Raw genomic sequence first — 23,536 nt, forward strand, 5'->3', positions numbered from 1 at the left:
GACAACCAAGTCCTTGTTTCTGGAAGAAAGGCCTCAAAAGTCCCACTCAATTCCACATAACAATACTTCAAAGATCAATTAGGTTTTCCTTTCCTTAATATTTTTGTTTTTGACTTCTAATCTTAAAGACTAGATTAAAACTCAGCTCATTTCCCAGAAGGCATTGCTTCCCTTTGCTCCATGAAAGAGTCCACCAAGACCTCTTCCTCAAAACCATCCAGCCCCCAGCCTCCAGTCTGTGCCCGTGATGCATCTTTCTCAACATCCTGAAAAGGCAATGTAGGTAAAATATGCTCACAAACACCAAAACTAGCTGTCAGAAAGACGTAACTAGCTTTATAATTTAAGTTCCAAAACACAAATACTTGCAGCTTGATCTGCACTGACAATGTCGAAGCCCAGAATTCAACATTCACAAATTCTCATTCACACACACACAAAACACACCATTATCACACAACCTGTGTCTTGAGAGAATCTTCTGCTCCTTAAATCTTTGGCCTCCCAGTCAATCCCAAGTTCAACCAACTTTAACCAAAACTTCACTCAGAATTTCACCAAGCTTTTCACCCACACATTAATGCCTGTCGCATCCTTCATCAACTGTCAAAATCTGAAGCCTGCTCAGAGATCGCCAGGTAAAAGAAAACAAATGAAATACACAGAGGCTATTTCAAAACAGAACATGACCATCATCCAAAAAAAAAAAAAAAAAAAAAAAGTCACGATTCCCGATTGGGATCATCTTTTGTTTCCCACGTTGGACTATTTCACACTCCGGCATTGGCCAAAGGACACGAGAGCTGGTTCTGGAGCATACAGTCTCTCACACAGGTGTCCCCAGAGGAACACCAGAGACAAAGTCACTCGAGGCCTCTCCCGCACAGAGACTGTCTCACAGGGGCAGTGAGGGAGGACACCCACTAGTCCGTGGAGATCCCTGAGAGAGCACGATTCTCAAAATCTGGACTGTACACAATTCACATCAGCCCTGCCCAGGCACCCACCGGAAGAAAGATGCAGCTGTTTGCCAGAACTCAGCACTCCACTCTAGATCTCTGCTGCCTTAGTCTCCGTCGCGGATTTCTGAGTTCTGGTAGTTACCTGGACCACTGAGGCATTGCCACAAGACTTCTTCTCATTTGAAACATCCTTTTTCTCTAGATATTAGGATAGCTACACCAGCTTGTTTCTTAGGTCCATTTGCTTGGAAAGCCTTTTCCCAGCCCTTTACTCGGAGGTAGTGTCTGTCTTTGAAGTTAAGGTGTGTTTCTTGTATGCAGCAGATGGATGGGTTCTGTTTTCTTATCCATTCTGTTAGCCTATGTCTTTTTATAGGTGAGTTGTGACTATTGATATTGATGGATATTAATGACCAGTGATCGTTAATTCCTGTTCTTTTTTGTGGTTGTGTTGTCCTTCTGTGGTGTATGTTGGTGTGGGATTATCTATTGCTTGATTTTTCATGGATGTGTTTAGCTTCTTTGGGTTGAATTTTCCCTTCTAGTGCTTTCTGTAGGGCTGGGTTTGTGGACAGGTATTGATTAAATCTGGTTTTATCCTGGAATATTTTGTTTACTCTGCCTATGGTGATTAAGAGTTTTGCTGGGTATAATAGTCTAGGTTGGCATCCGTGGTCTCTTAGTGTCTGCATGAGATTGTCTTGCCCTTTAAATGAGAAAATGTATGAAAAGAAATATACTGAGTGACTATGATTTTACATATACTTTACATACTAACATATTTATATTAGCTAGCTGGCCAAAGTCTCAGAATTGATTGAATTTTAATTGCATCCGAACTGAGCTATCAGAAACACTGTTAGGAAGGCAGAGTTGGTTTCCAGCTATCCTCCTGCCTATTAATGCATTCATTCTCACCAGGATTCGTTTAAGATCGTTTATGTCCCAACGACTTCCAGGTTGACGGTGCTGTTTTCAGTGCCTGTCCTGCATCTTCAAATTTAGTATGTCCGAGGAAGGAGGAGGGGGGCTTACAGGGAAGAAGGGGGCAGTCAGAGAGAATGAGATGGGCAGAAGAGGGGGTGAACATGACCCAAATCCATCATGTATGTGTACAAAACTGTCAAAGATATTTCTAAAAACTCAACATGTCCAAAATAGATCTTCCCTGCTTCCATGCCCAAGCAGGTTCTACTTGTTCCTTTTCTCCTTCCAGATCAGAGTCCCAAGTTCCCTTTTCTACTGCCTGTGCAGATCCCACAGGAGTCATTCACGAGCCCTTCTTCTTCACACAGCCGTATCCAGACTATCGGGAAGTCCTGTGGATTCTTCCAAAACACATCCTGAGTACAACTGCCTCTCGCTTTTCCCACTGCTGTCATGCTAATCTGAACTACCATCATCTCTGGCCTGGACAACTGCAACAGACTCTCTTGGAGTCTGCCTCTGCTCTCTTACTGTTGATTATCAACACAGAATTCTAACTCTACTTCTTTATTGCTCCATGTGCATGTTGTGTGTGTGTGTGTGTGTGCACACGAGCGTACACATGTGCTCATATGTGGAGGCTGAAGTTGACATTAGGTATTTTTCTCATCACTCTACTTTATTGACTGGTGCAGTCTCTAGCTGAACCTGGAGCTCATCAGTTCAGCTAGTTTAACTAGGCAGCTTGCTCTGGGGACCCTAGGGATCTTTGGCTTCTAAGCGCTGGGATTACAGAGGGCCACCAGAGCTAACAGTTATCTGCCTTTTTGTGTAGGTTCTAGGGACCCAAACTCTGGTCCTAATGCTCAGTGCTTTTTCCACTGAATCATCTTCCCGGCTTCACAACTGATCTGACACCAATTTGATCTTAGTACTTTTTGGCTGAAAATTGTACAATGCCATTCCATCTTATTTCAAAACAAGCCCAAAAATCCTTAAAATGATCTTTAGGCCACAAAGAATCTAGATCTGCCAGGTGTAATGGTGCATGCCTTTAGTTGCAGCACTCAGTGGGTAAAGGCAGGTGGATCTCTGTGAGTTCAAGGCCAGTGGTCTACATATTGAGTTCCAAGACAGCCATGGATATACAGTGAGATACTGTCTCGAACACAAACAAATAAACAAAACACCTATAAAGCAAAACCAAGAAAAGGACTCCAGATTCTTGTGCTTGTCAACTTGCATAGTTGTCTAACTCTCATCCTCTTCCCTACACTCTAGCCACTATGTCCTCTGTGCGAGATCTCAACTCTACAGGGCACATTCTTGAGACCTTCAGCATGGACATCTTACATACCTTATGTATGTAAGATGCCATCTTGGTTAAATGCTCACATCTCCTTCAAGCCTTCACTTAAATGTTGCCTTCTCATTGAGGGCCGCATACCCTGGCTTCCCAATTTTAAATTGAAGCTTTATCACTTTGTGGTTGCTTCTACTTCAAAGACAAAATGATTAGACCAAGCTAATAGTTGTACTTTGCACCCTGACTATTCTCTAAAAGCCTGGTCTCTAGGGTAGTGGTGTGAAGAGCAGTGTAACTTGTAAAGGGAAGGGGTCTAACAGGTCCTTGAGGGTGTATCCTACAAGAGGCTAAGGGCCCCTTGCTTTTTCTCCATCATCATGTGCTACCTGACCACAGTGCAAAGCACCAATCATGAACTGGAATCTCCAAAACTGAGACCTGAAATCAACCTTTTCTCTTTCTAAGGCAACCACCTCCAATGTTTTATGGGGTAAGACAAAAGTGACCAGCAAGGAAAAACTCACTGGGTTTTAGTGTATTTGAAACAACAGAAATTTTTCTGACATCCTCTTCTATGTTACTGAGGTGAATCTGCTCTTGCATTTATGAGAATTTATCTCATCTTTCTAATTTTTCTTCAATCTCTTATTAGTTCCATTTATCCCCTCTTGTCATTCTTCAGTGAGTGTATCTAGAAATCTCTGGCGAAGATGTTCCTATCACAAATATAACCGACTTCTCTATTTTTACAGGAAGTGAGCCTTATTTCAAATGGCTTTGTTAGGTCAGCAGATCATGTTAAGTGCTCAGTATGGTGCCTGATATGTGACAAGCTCTCAGTTAACAGTTATTCTTGTTGTTCTGAGTGCTAAGCCAAACTTCCAGAGCTGTGAGGTTTACTGTAGTCTTATTTCTCCACAGGGAAAGATTCTATAAGGGTCTGGATAAGCATCCCCAAGAAAAACCAAAGCTCACAGATAACACAGATGAATTTTGTTTATACTCAAATTAGAATTTGTAATCTTAAGCATCATTACAAATAAAATAAACCAGATGAATGGATATAACTGCAATCTTGAAAAGAAAAATGGTCAACATTCTGATAGCTTGAAATTACAGAATAGTTTGCTTCACCACGAAGCCAATAAGAAATGCATGATTCTCTGCATGCCAATTAAAGAACAACCTGCTTCTATAAAACAAATAAAAGAGAAATGCACAACTCAGAGGAAAGAATCCTGGGTTTCTGTGGTTTGGTATAGTGGTTTAAAAGCATTTTCTCTGGAAATCTTCAAATTCTTCCCAGTCTGCGTCTACTGCTGACTATTCACATTACCACTTAAAACCACAAAGCAAACCCCATGTTTTTGGTGGCAATAAGGACGGAAACTTGCAATTTTTCAAAAGGTAATCTAGTGAAGAGGCTTTAGGATGGCGGCCTCTTCTAACAGGCACACAAAAGCCAACAATATCATGAGGACTTAGCATGCTGACCAAAGTCATCTGGCATGAACAGACCAGCAAGCATGAGGAATACCCTAACCACAGGGAACTGACAGCAGGAAGGACAGAGGGAAAGAGATATGAACGGGAAAGAGAGAGACAGTAGACTCCTGGGAAGAACTTGTTTTCATTTCCAATATACTGTAAAGAATCAAACCCCATACGGAGAAAACCTTAACTTGTTAGACTATTATTTTTACAACTCCCAAATGCTCAAATATTTCATCAATAGATTAAATACCTAGCACAAAATTTGAGACTTAAATTATTCTTTTTACCCTATAATTTAAAACACAATGAGTTAAAATTATTCTAAATATAAATCTTCAAATTAATAATCAAGTAGTTGATTATTAATAATCATACGACTGATTTTAAAAGTTCCCTTTTCATTTTTATTTATTGTAAACTGTATTTCAAACTTTAAAGATTATTATAAGTCACAACCCCAGGACATTAACAGATGAGTATTTTTCTGTTTCTCTCAAACTCTTTTACACACTCATAAATGGAACCATATGTCCACTAGTTTTATATAATGGGGATGAAAACAGACGCAGCACTGTGTTTTCAAAATGCAAAACACTTGGCATTCTGAGCTCATCTTTAAATCTTTGTAAATGACACCAATATGAAGCCCTGTGGGTTCTAAACTAAGAGTGTGCATCACAAGAAAACCCAAGTTCTCACCAGACAGACAGCTTCTTGGGAACTGTTGTGGTTTGAATGAGAATGGCCCGCATAGGCTGATATATTTGAATGTCAGGTTCTCAAGCGTTTGACTGCTTAGGAAGAAGTAAGTTGTGTGACCTTGTTGGAGGAGGTGTGTCACTGTGGGGCGGGGGATGTTGAGGATTCAAAAGCGTAGGTCAGGCCCAGTCAATCTCTCTAGCTCTCTTTCTCAATCTCTCTGTCTATCTCTCTAGCTCTCTTTCTCAATCTCTCTGTCTATCTATCTCTCTTTCTCAATCTCACTGTCTAGCTCTCTAGCTCTCTTTCTCAATCTCTCTGTCTGCCTGCAGCTTGCAGATCAGGTGTGAGTCCTCGGCTACTGCTCCAGCAGTGCCATGCCTGCCTGTCTGTCTCCTGCCATGCTTCTCACCATAATGATCACGGACTCACCCTCTGAAACTGAAAGCAAGCTCCAGTTGAACGTTTTCTTTTATAAGCTGCCTTGGTCATGGTGTCTCGTCAAACCAGTAGGACAGTAATTATTAATACAGTCTTATTTCTTGCTATGCAGCCTAGACAGCCCTTTACGTGTGCTTCTCTTGGTGCCCCATGTCTCCAGGCTGGTGCAGCACCACACCTAATTCACATACTCTCTGACTGTCCTTAGCCTATTCATTTATCTGGTTCCAGTGAAGAATGGGACAGAAACCAGTCAAAATATCCACTCTACCTACTTACCCCTACAGAGGTATAATTGAAACTATCTCATTTCTAATGTAGGCCACACTGTCCTTGAACTTAGGATCCTCCTTCCCGAGTGCTGAGATTGCAGATGTGTTACCAATTCTAGGAAATCTGTATTCTTTAGTATAAAATGAGAAATACTCTGAGACACATTAAATAAAGTGTCAATTCAAAATAAATTTCCCAGTCCAGTTTATGCATTTCTATTATGCTAATGCACTGCATGCTTTGTAAAGGCTTCTGGGCTCTGTAACAATGAAAATGCTTAACTCAGAAGGAAACACACTCGGAAAATTGAAAACTGTGAAAAGTTAAATTTATAGTGTGTATGTGTGTGTGCGCCTGCATGTTTGTGTGTGCAGATGTATATGCATGAGCGTGTGGAGGGAAAAGAACCACCCCAGGTGTGGCAGCACCTCAGGTGTGGCTCCACCCCAGGCACCACCCACCTTGGTGTGTACTTGGCTGTGGATGCTGAGGTCAGAGAACAATCACTCCTCAGGCACCTTCTAACATTTGCTTTAGAAAGGATTGCTGGCTGGCCTAGATTTCACCCAAGTAGGTTAGGCTAACTGGCCAACAAGCTTCCAGGAATTCTGTCTCATTATCACTGAATTACAGGCACAGACCACTGTGCCTGGCTGTTCACATGGGTTCTGGGGATCTGAACTCAGGTCCTCAGGTTTGGAAGGGAAACATTTTACTGACTGAGCCATCTCCCAAGCCCTGTCTACCTTTCTTTTGAGACAGGGTCTCTCACTGGCCTGAACTCACCAAGTAGGATTGGATAGAATGGCTAGCCAGTGAGCTCCAGGGATCGCTGGTTTCCATCTCTCCACTGCTGGTATTAAAAGTGTATGATGCTCGCTATATTTTTTTAAAAATTAATTCTTAGGATCAAACTCAGATTTACTGACTGGAGAGATAGCTCCAGTCAGTACATTGATACTTTACAGAAGTTCACTGTTTCTAAGAATTGTTGACTGACTATAGGGATGTTAGCAGCAAAAGACAGGCTAACAAATTCTTGGCTACTAGATCGTGGCAGCACAAATATCTGTCCACTGGGCAGTGGTAGTGTGGTACATGATTTTAAATCCCAGCACTCAGGAGGCAGAGGCAGGCAGATCTCTGAGTTCAAGGCCAGCCTGGTTACAGAATGAGTTCCAATAGAGCCAGAGCTACACAAAGAAACCCTACTTAGGAAAAAAAAAAAAAAAAAACCCTAAACAAATAATAATAAAATTAAAAAAATAAAATCAGTCCATATAAAAGAAATGCTGAGTAGGTGAATTCTACTTTATTTAAGATATATGGTAAGGTACTCAAATTTTAAGGGATGTTTACATATGTCCTTAGGAGAGGATAAAAAAGAAAGGTTCTCTTATAGTACCTTTTCTGATACTGTATTGTTACAATATTCCATTTTACAATCTATAAACTTACTATTCGAATATAAAATTACAAATGAAGGCTGAGGCTGATTTACTATGTTGCATCCCATGTTATTGGAAGGAAAAATATCTACTAAATTCAAGACGTTATTCTACAGGCTGTTACTTTCTTATCCCTTTCACTACTTCCTCTTGCAGACAGCTCTGAAGCTGCTTCTGAGGCTAATGATGACATCATTTTTTTCCGGTTCGCTGCTGCTCATTTCTAAGTTTTCCTGGAGAGCTATCAGTGTATGGCAGAGGTGTCAAACTCGGTAACAACCTAACCCTTTTCCAATGAAGTCTTAGACACAGCTTCTAAGTGTCCTTTAGTTTTACTAATGTGCAGCTCTTCTTTAATTTCATGCATATTCTACCATTAACATAACAGGAAACAGACAGCTCACGGTGACCTTCATTTCTCTTTTATTACTATTAACTTTTATTCTTCTCTCATACATTCCATTCCATTGCAATTTCTCCTCCCTCCACTCCTCTCAGTTCCTCCCCTACCTCCCCTCTTACCCAGATCAATTCCTTCTCTGTTTCTGTTAAAAAAAAAAAAAAAGGGCAGGTTTCCCAGGGATACCTACCACACATGGCCTTACAAGATACAATAAGACTGGGCACAAACCCTCACATCATGGCTGGTTGTGGCAAGCCACTAAGAGGAAATGGGTCCTAAGTGCAGGCAAAAGAGTCAGAGACCACCCCTACTCCCATTGCTTTGAGTTCCATAGGAACATCAAGCTACACGGTTATAGGGTATATGCAGAGGACCTAGCTCAGACCCATACAGGATCTGTATGCCTTTCGGTCTTTGTGAGCCCCATGAGCCCTGCTTAGTTGATTCTGTGGCCCGCGTTCTCATGGTATCCTCCACCCCTCTGGCTCCTACAATCCTTCCTCCTGCTTTGCTGCCAGGGTTCCCCAGGCTCTGCCTGGTGTTTGGCTGTGGGTCTCTGCATCTGCTCCCATCGGCTGCTGATGACTCCCCTCTGATGACAATTGGGCTGGGCACTCATCTATGAGTATAGCAGAATATCATTAGGGATCATTTCATTGACTTTTTTTTATTAATCTTGTTTGCTTCTATCCTGGGTCTCTAGACTGTTCTGCCTTTGGTTCCTGGCCATCCAGGAAGTGTCGAGTGTGAGTTCTTGCTCATGGCATGGGCCATATGTTGGACCAGTCATGGGTTGGCCACTCCCACAAGTTCTGCACTGCCATTGCCCTCAGCAAGTCTTGCAGACAAGTCAGATAGTAGGTCAAAGGTTTTGTGGCTGGGTTAATGCCCCCGTACCACTACTGGGAGCTTTGCTGGGTAATAGAAGATGGCCAGTTCAGGCTCCATATCTTCCATTACTAGGAGACTTTGCTGGAATCACTCTCATAGAGTCCAGGGGGTTTCCACTGCACTGTTCCCCTACCCCTCACCTCATGACCTTCATTTCTTTTATCCTCCAAATTCCTTAGAAATGTCTGGGTGGGGCCAGTGAGATGGTTCAGTGGTAAAAACACTTGCACACTGGCCTGATGATGTAAGTTTGATCCCTGGAAGCTACTGGGGAAGGAGAACTGACCTTCAAAGCTTGTCCTCTGTATATCACTGCTCATCTGTAATGGAGGTCTTATTTTTGAATGTCAGCATGGTCTTTGGGGACAAACTGTATGCAATGCTGTAAGGTATGAATAAGTACCCCTCTATCAACCTCTTCCCAAAACTACATCCAAAGTATGGCTCTTTCAGAAAAGTTACTCTCATAAAATCAACACATAAAGAAGTCCAAATAGAGAAAGTCACCTTAAAGATTAAACCAACTACCTGGGGGGGGGTACACGCTTTTCACCCCAGCACTTGGGAGGCAGAAGCAGGCGGATCTCTGTGAGTTTGAGGCCAGTCTGGTCTACAGAGTGAATTCCAGGACAGACAGGGCTGCACAGAGAAACCCTGTCTTGGGAAAACCAAACCACCAACAACAAAAAAGAGTAAAGCAACATGCCAAGGCCTGGTGACATGCTCCTGTAATCCTAACACCTGGCAGAAAGAGTACAAAGAAGTCAGGTTCAAGGCTAGCCTGGGCTACACAGTAAGACCCTCAAAACCCAAATAAGTTTGTTTGTTTATTTTTGTAAGCAATATAAACAGTTCAGAGCAATAGAATAAGACATGGCAATATAAGCCCATAATGATGATGATTATGATGATAACAACATTAATAGATGTTAATAAAAGATTCCATCAATCTAAATGGATTGTGGATTGTTAGACACAAAGAAAAAGCAAGCAAAGTAAATACTGCCAATGTCTAGTTAAAATGTCCATCTCTAAAGGTGGCTCAATACTACTAACTCTTTAGTATCACAGTTTCTTTTAGATAGAAATGTGACACTGACATTTGGGGTAAGGACATGGAGACTAGATTTGAGAGCAGGGTGTCTTAGTTAGGGTTTTCATTGCTGTGAAGAGACATCATAACCACAGCAACTCTTACAAGGAAAACATTTAACTGAGGTGGCTCGCTTACAGTTTCAGAGGTTCAGTCTATTATCATCATGATGGGGAGCATGGCAGCGTACAGGCAGATGTGGTGCTGGAGCTGAGAGTGCTACATCTTGCAGACAACAGGAAGTCGACTGAGACAATGGGTAGTATCCTGGGCATAGGAAACTTCAAAGCCCATCCCCACAGTGACACACTTCCTCCATCAAGGCCATACTCCAACAAAGTCACACCTCCTAATAGTGCCACTCCCTATGAGATTATGGAGGGGGGGGGCGTGCAATTACATTCAAACTACCACACAAGGCTAGGAACCATCATCAAAGGGCTTGGGAAACTGGAGAAAGGATTCAGGGGCTCTTGGAATATTTAAGCAGGAATCAGGATTGAAGTGAGAATTTAGAAGAGACGTGGGTATGGGGATGGAGCTCCATGTTATGGCATCTACCTTGCACACACAAGGGTCTGAGTTCCATTCCCAGCACAAAATACAAGAATGAATAACAAAACAACAAACAACACCTAATAGACATGCTTCCCTTCTCTAATCATTTAACAGGACAACAGGTTACAGAGGTTATTAACTATGATAACGCCACTAAGCTGATAACCACCATCCAAAGATCGGCTGTGGACTATGAACTGCTGAGGAAAACTTCAAGGTGGCTGACTGAGATGATCCATCCTCACAGACTACTTTAGCCAGGACTTGAGACAAGCCCTGCATTTTCTCATTACAAAGAGACTGGACAACAAATGATATAGCTACCTCTTCCAGGACTTGACAATTAACCCAAATTTTTCTTTTCAGGATCCCCTAAAGATATCATTGCCCCCAGATGGCAGGAAGTAATTTTAAGAAAACTATGCCTACATTCCCAAGAGGTGGGGTGGGTGGTTTTTGGTTGTTCAATGGGTTATGAATATTTGTCATTGTTTAGGGTGGTTGGTTACAAGTTGTTATTGGTAATGATTGAAAAAAAGCTCAACAAAGAAGATTAGATTCAGAGTTCTAATTTTGAAAAAAGAAAAAGAAAAAAGGAGATATAGAAATGATAGGATAAAGGGTAGATTATTGAATCTATTCTGAAAAGAAAAAAGGGGGGATATAGATATGATAGGATAAAAGAATAGATTATTGAATCTACTTTTAAAAAGCAACTACTTGTTTTAAATATTTTACATTGATATGGTTCTTTTTATACTGATACAAATTTGAGATTATTTTTGTTAGAACATACTATACATACTTTCTAATCTTGTTCAAGGTATTGTACCTATACATCTCATTTAACAATGTAATGCAAATTGCTAGTCCTTGAAAGTTATTATTATAAACTATTTAGGATAATAAAGAGATGAAGGTTAGTAGTTAGTCACCTATTACAATCAAACTTGTAGTCGTGTTAGGTATGTTTTCAAGGTCAAACAGATATATTTTAGGTAGATAGGTGGTCTTCAAACACTTCAGAGATCTAACAATATGGCATTTAAGATGTTTTAATAACATAGGTTCTTTTTTTTTTTTTTTTTTTTTTTTTTTTCAAATAACAATGAGATATGTCTGCTCCTAGCAGCACGAATCTACTTTGGAGAAGATGGTGGGTATTGAAGAAACTACACATGGAGTTTACTTTCTTTGTGGCAAGAGTTAGCCACTGGGCAAAAAAGTGCCCTTGCCTTTACTGCTGACAGTATGCTGTCCAAAATGGACAAGCAGGATACAAAAGAAAGGACTGCTGCACCTTGCAAAGACAAGGTAGGACAGACCTTCAGAATATGCTGCTTCATAGGAAAGTCTGTCAGATATGTTAGGCCTGTAAGCCAAAGATGGATGTCCTAATGTTGCAGAGGAACTTTAGGTGGCTGTCCAGGCAGCCAGCTGTTTCTGTCACTTCTCACATTTTTTGGAAGTCGCTAGCTTGCACTTCTTGCTTACTCGGGTAATATTATTTCCTTTTTGGGTCTCTGACTGAGTTGAAGACTTTATAGTTATAGTTTTCCTTGTTACCAGATTCAGAAAAGAATGTTACTAAAGAGGTGTAAGTGTATAAGGTTGAGAGACATCAAAAGATAGTTTTGTGTTGGTAAAGCAAATTAGGATGGAAGGTAAATTAGGTATAAGGCTTTGGACTCACCAAAATAGGATAGATAATGGAGTATTTTCTCTGAATTTGTCAAATGTTAATGGACTATACATTGTTGCATTTATTGCCTATAGATTGTATATAGTTATTGTACTTATTGTATATAGTTTTTCTTATATTAGTTATGACCTTCTTTATTTTAGACAAAATGGGGGAAATGCAGGGGTATTTTGTTTGTGCTCTAACAAATAAAGCTTTCCTGAAGATCAGAGGGTGGAGCTAGCTACTAGTTAACTATAAAGGCCAGGCAGTGGTAGCACACACCTTTAATCCCAGCACTTGGAATGAAGAAGCAGGAAGATCAGGAGTTCAAGGCCACCCTGGGCTACATGAGATTGATCCAGTCTAAAAGAGAAACAGAAACATACCTTTAATCCCAGTACTTGGGAGACACACGCCTTTAATCCCAGCACTAGGGAGGTGGAAACAGGAAGTAATATGGCTGGGAGGAGAGAGGACTATAAGGCGGGTGGGGACAGGAGCTCAGCCCCCTTTTTGGTCTGAGGAGTCATGGAGGTCAGAGGTGACTTTGGCTGGCTCCTTCTCTGATCTTTTCAGTATTTACCCTTATATCTACCTCCAGGTTTTTATTATTAAGACCAATTAGAATTCACACTACATTTTACTATATTCAAATTCCCATAGCAGTCAACATAATGCCTTTCATGTTTATACTTTTAAAAGTATTTTAAACTGCTTATACATTCATTAATTATATTGGATACCTTCTATGTGCTTAGCACTGTTACTGGTATTAAAATTAAAAAATGGTTGAAAACAGTTGAAAATTTGTCCATCAATGGAACTCAAATTATAGTGGGAGAACGTAATGTATGTATGCTGTCTAATTCATTCATTTAAGTCTTTATCATATGCTAGTATGTTGTTTTTTTTTTTAAAAGATTCAGTTTCTGTGTGGGGTGTATCAGTGGGTTTTTATATGTACTAAATTATGTTTTTCCATGCAACTTCCCTCCCAACTCATATAGTTAAAAACAGACTATAATAAAGTAATATGCACTAGATATGCTGCTGATTGCTTCTAGTCAAAGTCCCACTATCATCAACAACAACAACAACAACACACACACACACACACACACACACACACAGAGAGAGAGAGAGAGAGAGAGAGAGAGAGAGAGAGAGAGAGAGAGAGAGAGAGAGAGAACAGCCTTCCTTGAATACCATACTCATGGGAAAAACTGATTATAGCATTGGCTGGCGAACTATCCGTTTCTCTTTGCAAGATGAGAATTGAAAGAGACTGAGACCACAAAAACTCAGATAAAAGATACCATGAGGCCCAGAGGTGGATGGAAAAACACCAAGACCTTATTTTAAGTTTCCAATACACACAAAACCAGTTGAAGATTCTGAGATCTCTGAAATAATCATTCTCATATTGGAAATAATTTGAATGTATTTCTGCCTGTTCTAGTCAACAGAGCCTTCAAGAAAAGCAATTACAGTACCCAACTGGTCAATTATAGTAAATTGTTTGACTACTGTTCCCATGTGGCTCATTCTGAAACCATAACTGGCCACCATCTCCTTCCAATTGATTGTTCAGGTGCTACTCTACTGGAAACGCTTTGGCTTGAAGCAAGAAGGGATAGCTCGCACACAGTAAACAACCAAACAGACCAACCAGAAAGGAAACGTTAGTATTTTTAAATGGTGATGTGTCACATAATCCTGTTGGGGTAGACATCGGTTGTCATTTTCATTACTGTGCATCACAACATGAAGAATATGAAGGTGGACATGGTGGCTCACTCTTGTAATCCCAGTATTTGGGAGACTGAGGCAGGAAGACTGGCAACACATGACTGAGGCCGAATGATCGGCAACATGTTTAGGCCAGCTTGGGCTATGAGGTAAAGCAAAAAAAAAAAACAAAAAAAAAAAAAAACTGTCTCAAAAAAAACCAAATCAACCAACCAAACAATGAAACAGACAAACCAAGAAAACCCAAAATGGAAAACTGGGATTCGACAGGGTGGAGAAACATGCTACAATCATCACTTCTCTCAATCTTGGAGAAAAAAAGGTAGGGGAAATAAGAACGCCAATAACCTTAAGTTGAAAGTTAATTTACAAGACTGGATTTTAAGAGGTGCTACGACACTTTAACCAGTATAAACATACACCCACACTCATAAGATATTTGGGAGGTGTTTTCCATATAAAATAATATAGAAGAAAACTTGAATGACTGGTACTATCACCATCTAGATAATTGTTTCAGTCATGAAAACTGGATTACCAATACAGCTATATTACTAATATGCTATATTTAGTTCATCTCTTCTCTAGATTTGTTTGTTTGGTTTTGTGAGACAAGGTCTTGGTATGTAGCATAGGCTTGGCCACTAACTAACAATTCCCCAGATAGCCTCTTGAGGAACAGTATTAGATCACCGTGCAGCTTAGATTTTAGACTGCCACAGTTCATAGATTATCACCTCTATTTCACAAGTTAACATCTTTATTTTAAAGTTTGCAAAATCATGGTTCTTACAAAATCCCTCAACTTTAACTAACTGGTCATAGTTTTTGGAGGTGTTATTTATAATATTTTAAAATTTTATAAAGAACAGTTAAATTCACTACGTAACACAAAGTGCATCTTTATTACTAGGTTATTACAGGAATATGGAGCACACAGGTTTTGTTATAGACTGAACTGGGCTCACCAAAACTCATCTTTAAAATGTACAACATGTCTCTATATGCTGATCGGTAAAATAGCAAACATTTTTATTTCCACCATCTCTAAGAGTTTTGGCTTCTGGATATTGGTAGTGGAAATACAAGGCACAAGAAGGCTTTGGGACTGTTGTTTGGTCTAGTTCCTACCAGAGATAGGTGAGGTAGAAGAAGTAGAAAAAAGAATTGAGGGAAATAAGAATGGGATAAGAATGAACTCTGAAATATGGATGCTTGGGCTTAAAACCAAATATATCTTTACTAAGACTTTTCGAAAATAATTTAACTTTTCTGTAATTAAGTTTCTTCATCTGAAATATTAGAAATAGGTAATAATGAACTCTACAGAACTGATGTTAGGCAAAATAAGACAGTAGATAACACAATTGGGAAATGCTAAGAATCACTGGGAGAATTAAAAGCATAGTGGCTTGGATGCCTTATCTATACAACACATTTTTTTTTTATAGTCGCTTGGATGCCTTATCCATACAACACATTTTTTTTATAGAGTGGCTTGGATGCCTTATCTATAGAATACATTTTTTATAGTGGCTTAGATACCTTATCTATAGAACATATTTTTATACATTCCTTCCCAATGATATATTAAAAATCACAGAAAAAGGTTTATATGGACTTGGAAGTAAACGAGACTTAGGTTCAAATCTTCACTGCCACTTAGTAGCCATGAGACATTGGGTAAGTTAATCAGCCTCCCCATGCATCAGTTCATTATTCTTTATGGAACAACAGGACCAACAATGCTCCACTTATATGACTTTTAAGAAAAAAGTCACATATTTAAGGTGTCTGGCTAATGTAAATAATAATGTAAGAATGTAATTGCTTTACCAATTAAATACATTCACAATTCAAATCTTCATACTTCATTTCATGTATAAGTATCTTTGTCTTTAGTGACTGAACATTTTCTTGTGAATTTGTGCATATGCACTAACAGGTTTGTGTGTGTGAGTGTGTGTGCGTATGTGTGCATGTAAGATTGTGGAGGATGAAGGAAAATGTGATGATACATTGTGTACCCCAATAAAGCTTAACTGGGGATCAGAGGACAGAGTCAGCCACTAAATTAGTCATAAAGGTCAGGCAGTGGTGGCACACACCTTTAATCCTATCACTTGGGAGGCAGAGATCCTTCTGAATCTCTGTGAGTTCAATGCCACAATGGGCTACATAAGAGAAACAGAATTAGGTAGTGTTGACACATGTCTTTAATCCCAGGAAGTAATGTGGCAGGACACAGAAAGGTATGTAAGGTGTGAGGAAACAAGAACTTACTCTCTTGAGGCTGAGGATTTTGTAGAGGTAATCTAGTGGTTGGCTGTTTTGCTTCTCTGATCTTTCAGCTTTTACCCCAATATCTGGCTCTGGGTTTTTTATTAGAAGACTTTTTAAGATTCATGGTACAGGGCAACTTTGAGTATTTTCTTTAATTGCTTTCTACTTTGTTTTTAAGGACAAGGAAGGTCTTTCACAGAGCCTGGGACCCCATCATTTCAATTGGGCTGGCAGGCTAGTGAGCTCTAGAGATCCACATGTCTCTAGCCAGTCAGCTCTGGAATTACAGATGTGTATCACCTTGCCTGGCTCTTACATGGATATTAGGTATCTGAATTCGGGTTCTCTAGCTTGAGCAGCAGGAACTTCACTGACAGAGCCACCTTCCCAGGCCCAAATCAAACCACAAGTTCTCAACCAATTCAACAAGCTACTCTCATATTTATTTGGAAGAAAAGATATGAAAAACATCCAAATGAAAAAGAACATCAGGAAAATTTCTTAACTGAATATTCAAAAGCTAAACAGTAATTAAGTCAGTAAAGTATTGGTATAGACATAAATATATCAATGAAAAAGAATGAATAGCAGGACTATATATGAGGCTTTTATATACTATAAAGGTAGCACATTTGCATAAGAGTAAGAATAGACTGTTCAATAAAATGCTGGGCCCAAATGCCCATTTGCAAATAAACGAACAAAAAACCAACAACAATTCATTTCCTACCTCATTCCACATACTAAAATAAATCCCATGGTATACAGGTCTAAAAAAACAAAGCTCATGAAAATAAAGAACACAACATAAGGATTAGAGAAGGCCCTATGTAAGACAGACATCTGGAAAGCTATCAGTTTTTATTATGAAATAAAGAAAGCTTGTGTACTTTATTCTTGAATTGATATTCTTTCCACTAACAGTAATGATGCAAATCATATTCTCTAATGTGGCACTCCAGTCATTACACAAAAATCTTCCTGCACTTAAAATATTTTAGCCTTTAGTAAAATGGACTGATGTAGCAAGGTAATTTCTCATACATTAGTACTAAATATAATGAAGCAATTTTCAACCAGACAAGTGGAAGCTGGGTGTTGGTGGTCACAATTATTCAAAACCTAAGTGAGACATAAAATATAATAAAAGGTTCAATTTCAGAATCAAACGTAACAATATTTCTGTGATTCTAAATTGCACTGTGAAGTGAATTTCTCAATACTTTTATTTAACTAACATTTTATTTAAGAGCAATGATTCTAAAACATAGAACAAGAATTAGAAGGTCTTAGCCTCATTAGGTTGACTAAGCGAAGCAGACCATTCTAAATGCATACTCTTGGTCATTCACAAAGTCTCTCTCTCTCTCTCTCTCTCTCTCTCTCTCTCTCTCTCTCTCTCTCTCTCTCTTTCTCTTTTTTTCTCTCTCTCTGTTGAATGATAACCTTGGGTTAGTTTTTAACAACTTGACAAGGTATTCTTAAAAGCTTTATCTCTTAAGGTTTTATCATTTGAATGTCTTCAATTATGCATTGTCACGATTTTACAATAGAAGATATGCAACTGACACATGGCAGATTTATAATCTATTGCACTTAGTGTCAATCTACAGAAATGAAAGATATCACAAGTACTTCTAAGAACCACTTCCTATCAATATGCGGAGTGTAGGCCTTTCCCATTGCTCCCAGAGTTTTTTTTTTTTTTCTTCCCTAGACATAAACCCACACTCAAAATATCCTCTTACTTTCTTTCCCAACTGGGTAGCAAGCAGAAGTTCTTTTTACTACCTATAAGGAATTTCAGAGTTAGAAATGATCAGTCACCTACTGTCTCTTTCCTTATTATTCAATAAAACTTGCGTTTCAACCTTTATGATAGAAAGTTTCTATCCAACCTTTCCTGTCTTTAGGGGAGGACAAGACTCTTACAACTAAGAAAAATTCAGGATATAATCTGATCCTTATTTCACTTTTTTTTTTTTTTTTATAAAAACCTCTTTTAACGTTATTTGTTCTCTGACAACCTCAGCATTACTTTCCACAAAATAAAAATTCTATAAATGTAAAAATGCAAAAACGCTTACGAAAATAGTCTGAAGGAATTCTTCCTTCAACAGCAGTAAACCTCAAGTATGAAGTCTAATTCCTAAAGACACAGACAGTAATCCTTCGGGGCTAGCAGTGGCGGCTTCAGAGAGAAAAAAAAAAATCCAGTTTGTGACTGGAGAGGTCACAAACTCCTAACCTCCAGCCCATAGCGAAGCGGCCGAGCCCCTGACATGCTTGTCCAGGCAAGTCGCAAAGATGTTCCCGGGCTTCCCGGAAAGCAGCTACGCACAACCCGACATCCTCACCTGAGGCTTACACGTCCTGGTTCGTAGGGGCCGAGGGATCGTCATAAACACGGAAGGCAGACTCAGAAGCCCAGCTAGACCGAAGGGCCACACAACTGTCAAAAGCAGCCCACTGGCCCTCTGAAGGTCCCCCCCACCTAGGCAACCAGCCTTCCGCGCACCCGGGACACCCACCAGTTGCCTAGGACTGAGACTACAACTCCCAGGAGGCCGCGCGGCGGGCCCAGCGGCAGCCTTCCCAGAATGCAGCGCAGCGGCTTCCCTGTCAAGCTCTCGCCTCTCCCCGCTCCGCCTCCTTCCCTACCCGTCGTCACCCGGGAGGGCCGGAGGTAGGGAGCGTCGTGAGCCGCCGGGAGGGGCCCGGGGCGGGGTGGAGGGAGGATGGGAGGACGGAGGGGGAGGGAGCGGCGAGGGGAGGGAGGGTAAATAGTGGGCCCGGCAGGAAGATGGCGGCGGTAGCGGAGGTGTGAGCGGACCTGGGTCTCTGCCGTTGGCTTGGCTCTTCCCGTCTTCCTCCCCCTCCTCCCTCCCTGACTGAGGTTGGCACCTCGGGGGCCGAGTTCAGGTGGCGGCGCCGGGCGCAGCGCAGGGGTCACGGCCACGGCGGCTGACGGCTGGAAGGGCAGGCTTTCTTCGCCGCTCGTCCTCCTTCCCCGGTCCGCTCGGTGTCAGGCGCGGCAGCGGCGGCGGCGCGGCGGGCGCGCTTCGTCCCTCTTCCTGTTCCCGCTCGTCCCGGAGCGGGCACTCCTGGCCGTGCCATCCCCCGACCCTTCACCCCAGGGACTGGGCGCCTGCACTGGCGCAGCTCGCGGAGCGGGGGCCGGTCTCCTGCTCGCCTGTCGCGCCTCCATGTCGGATAACCAGAGCTGGAACTCGTCGGGCTCGGAGGAGGATCCGGAGACGGAGTCCGGGCCGCCTGTAGAGCGCTGCGGGGTCCTCAGCAAGGTGAGCAGCCCGCGGGGGGTGGGGGGGGCCGAGGGGCACCCGCTGCCAGGACGACTCACCTGCCCGCCAGGCGAGGGGAGCCGCTCGCTCGGGACCTGGGGTGGGGCTGGACTGGAGGCACCCACTGTCCCGGGGCGGGGGCTACGGAATGTGCTTGGGGTGCGGGGCCCCGAAAGGTCCGCCTGGAACGAGTGCCTGGCCAAGGGTGGGATAGGAGGTGTTTAGGACTGGCCTCCCCCCCACGTCGCCACCCCCAGTCCCCAGCTTGTCAGCTTTGGCCGAGGACCTTGGAAAGCGTGTATTTAATCCGCGATCCAGTTTGGAAGGCAAGGTGCATCTGGTAACTTGGAACCCAAGGCGGCAGCTGTCTGGGGTGTAGGAATCTGGGTTGGGCAACCGTGGTGTCTGTCTGAAGTACTGGACTCGAGGGCCGCTAAATGGACCTCTCAAACAATATTGTTTTGGAGGTCCCCACCAGAATAGGTTGGGGCGGGGCGGGGTGGGGTGGGGTTCAGCTCTATCGGGTATAGGCAAGCCAGTTGACTGGGTTTGGCCTTGAAATCTGAGATAGTAAACTTTGAAGTGTGAGTGATTCTTGAATGTAGAAAGTGTGTGCAGCACTCTTGTACTTTACCCCTTCTTACCCAAGTTCAGAAAAGAGCTATTGAATCGTCAGGCTTGGATAATAAATATTAGTAGCAAGTTGGAACGTGTCAGAGTGAAGACTGACCCTTATAGAGTTCAGGGAAAGGAGCATTATTTAGTAATACAGTGTGTATTGAGGAAAGACGTTTCTGTTTTTTCCCCTTTTCAAAGCTTTTAAAAGCTTCTTTTCAATATTTTTTATTTTTTTTATTTTTTAGCCTAGATAGCATTTATAGGGCTGGAAATGAGTGATCTTGTTAATAGTTTACGGATGTGTTATATTTTACACTTTTGTTGTGGGAAGACTCAGCCTTTTTGACTTCCCTGCCCTTTCCTGTTAAACTTTAAGAAATGCTTAGAGCTAGCAGTGCTTCCAGAGTTGGGGCTGGTCCCTTAACAAGCCGGTCATAAGATACCAAGTCATGTGCTATTGGCCATTAAGAAATCACTCTGCTTCTAGTGTTCTTGAACATCATTTCTGGAATTGTCTGAGATTAGACTATTACAGTGTCTTTAGCTGTAGAGAGAAAGCCTGGGACAGACTTAAGTATGTCAGATGCAAGGCTTCCAAGTGTTAAGTTTATTTACAGAGTTGAAAATTATGTTATGTTTGATGCTGTGATCATTCTTGAAATTTTAATGTAATGCTTTCAGTAAAGTGAAGCTCTCCAGTATTTATTTAGATATAAAGTATCTTTATCATTTAAGAATCTGTATTGAACACATATAAGTTTCCATTTCCAAGTGGTTATGAAATGGGTTGTCTCTCCTGATTCTGATAGTTTCATTACTTCTCATTAGATGAGAAGCAACTGCCATAAAAGTATGTTCAAGTGTTTTATGAAACAAGCTATACTTTTATGTTTGTTTGTTTGAGACAGGGTTTCTCTGTGTAGCTCTGGCTGTCCTGGAACTCTGTAGACCAGACTGGCCTTGAACTCACAGAGATCCACAATCCTTTGGCTCCTTAATGCTGGGATTAAAGGGTTGCATTACCGCCACCTCCCATCTTACTTTTGACTTCTTGATCATCACTTTTTGCAGAGTGAGAGATTAGAATGACTGATGAGGAAAAAAAAAGCCGTATATTCTGTGACCTATTGTATACAGGGTAGTGTATGAAGTATAATGTGAACCTGAACATGGGTGGCAGGCAGAATTGTACATTCGTATAATCCTAGCACCCAGGAGGCTGAAGCAGGAGAAGTGCAAGTTCCAGGCCAACTAATTTAACCTTTGTAGTAAGGCCCTGTCTCCCAAAATCAGTTTTTTAAGGAGGACTCTCTTTGGCATTTAAATGTGTAGGAATATATTGATCATGTTCATGAAAGGGGAATTGTTTTAATTTTGACAGTTCTGTGTGTATACAATCAATGTGAATAAAACTTTTAACAGCTGTAAAGAGAATTTTCCTGAAATTTAAGAATTTATGGTTATATAGTCCAGTGTAGTGGTGCACACCTTTAATCCTAGCACTTGGGAGTCAGAGGCAAGTGGATAGCTGTGAATTCCAGGCCAGCCTGGTCTATACCATGAGTTCTAGACAGACAGAGCTACATAATGAGACCCTGTCTTGAAAACAAACAAACAACTATATATATATATATATATATATATATATATATATATATATATATATATATATAATGTTTTATGGAAACTTTGTGTGTGTGTATGTGAGTGTTTTCCAGACAGGGTTTCTCTTTATAGCTTTGTACTTTTCCTGGAACTCACTCTGTAGACCAGGCTGGCCTCGAACTCACAGAGATCTGCCTGCCTCTGCCTCCCAGTGCTGGGATTAAAGGCATGCACCACCGCCCGGCGGGAACTTTTATCTTTGTATGTGTTTGTGTGTATGCATGTGTACACCTGCCTGGAGGCCAGAGATCTAAAGTCAAGTGTCTTCCTCAATCCTTCTCCACCTTGTTTTTTGAGGCGGGCTCTGAAAGTAAACCTAGAGATTGTAATTTAACTAGCACAAAAGATCCTCCTGTCTCCACCTCCCCAGCCCTGGGGTTATAGGCATATGTCACTACTGTGCCTGGCATTCTTATGTGGGTGCTAGGGATCAAACACAGGTCTTCATGTATGCTTAACAAGTACCTCACAGCCTGAGCCATCTGGCTAGCTTCTGTTTCTAGAAGGTGTTTTATTTAGTTTTGGACATTGCTAGAGAGCAAACCTAGTGGCATCGTGCATGCTAGGCAAGTGTTCTACTGTCCTATAACTGCAGCCTCATCAAAGGAACTTTATACTGAATACATACACTCACACTGTAGTTGGTGCATGTTTTTAAGCTTAAAGTACGTGTCTTTTGTAATTTGAACCCGTTGTAATTACCTGATAATTTAAACATGAGCTAGTTTTCCACATCTGTTCTTTTCCTCCTGTTGAGTTATATAGATAAGTCCAAATTGTAATCCCGTTTTCTTTCTTGTTTCATAAAATGGGATGGGTCTGGAATTGAGAGGATAAAAATTTGATTAAAAAATATACTAGTCCAAAAGTTTTTTCCCTTTTAAATGGAAATCAGAAATACCTATGAAACATATTTCTTAATCATGTCTGTTCCAAAAATCCTAGTTAAGTAGTAATTCCATGTAGTTATGACAAATGGGATGGAACATGTTGAGAAAGGTTCATACCTTGACACTTAGAAGCAACTAAGCCTGGATAAATGAAATCTTAGCCAACTTTTTCTGGGTCTCCATCACTATGCACATGCTGGCTGCTTGTTTTCTTGCTTGAGACAAGGTCTTACTATGTAGCTTTGGCTGGCTTAGAACTTGCTATTTAGACCAAGCTAGCCTCAAATTCACAGAGATTCCACTGCCTCTCCTGAATGCTGGGCTTTAAGGTGTAGGCCACCACTTCCAGTTCTTTCTTTTGAGATAGAGCTTTGCTGTATAGGCCAGACTGGCCTCTAACTCTTGACCCACTTCCGAGAGCCTTGAAATGATGGGATTATAGGCATGACCTAGCATACTTGGCTCTTTAAGTCCATCTCAAATGCTGTCCTTTCCATAAAGCCTTTGATTACATAAATGTTCAATGCCTCTTTCCATTGAATCCCTATATCATTCTGTACGGAACTTAGTTCTGACTCTTATTTTTTGTTGTTGTTGAATTTGTGATTGCCAAACTTAGCAATATGAAGGAATCTTTGATTTTCCTTTAATATCTAGCATGCAACATTGCCTGCATTAAATAGCTGAGTGGAAACAAATATAGTGGCAGAGAAAAGGCAAAACCCTGTTTTCTTGGTGTAATAAGAGCAAATAAAACATTTATTGAGTCCTGAAGCCTATGCCATTTGTTGGTTCCACTATAAGAAAATAATACAAATTGTAAATACAGTCATTAGAGTTCCTCTTTTCA

General features: G+C 41.1%; 2 protein-coding genes across 9 annotated transcripts in view; one reads left to right on the plus strand and one right to left on the minus strand.

Annotated features, from left to right (window-relative positions):
• Polk (DNA polymerase kappa) overlaps nt 1–18,870 on the minus strand; it is a 65,329-nt gene extending 46,459 nt beyond the window's left edge. For 2 of the 7 annotated variants that reach the window (XM_016004209.3, XM_016004208.3), the window contains exon 1: nt 18,569–18,779. The gene's annotated coding sequence lies outside the window, so the exon portion shown is untranslated. Of the gene's footprint in view, nt 1–18,298 lie in introns of all 7 variants that reach the window. The other 5 variants (XM_016004206.3, XM_006985751.4, XM_042261655.2 and 2 more) reach the window with 5 other exon arrangements.
• A 352-nt stretch (nt 18,871–19,222) lies between these two features.
• The window catches only part of Cert1 (ceramide transporter 1), a 111,651-nt gene continuing 107,337 nt past the window's right edge, over nt 19,223–23,536 (plus strand). For both annotated transcript variants that reach the window (XM_006985752.4, XM_006985753.4), the window contains exon 1: nt 19,223–19,513. In XM_006985752.4, coding sequence (XP_006985814.1) covers nt 19,418–19,513 — 96 coding nt within the window. In that variant the 5' untranslated portion in view covers nt 19,223–19,417. The remainder of the gene's footprint in view (nt 19,514–23,536) is intronic.

The sequence above is a fragment of the Peromyscus maniculatus genome, chromosome 15 (genome assembly GCF_049852395.1).
Source record: "Peromyscus maniculatus bairdii isolate BWxNUB_F1_BW_parent chromosome 15, HU_Pman_BW_mat_3.1, whole genome shotgun sequence".
Lineage (NCBI taxonomy): Eukaryota > Metazoa > Chordata > Mammalia > Rodentia > Cricetidae > Peromyscus > Peromyscus maniculatus.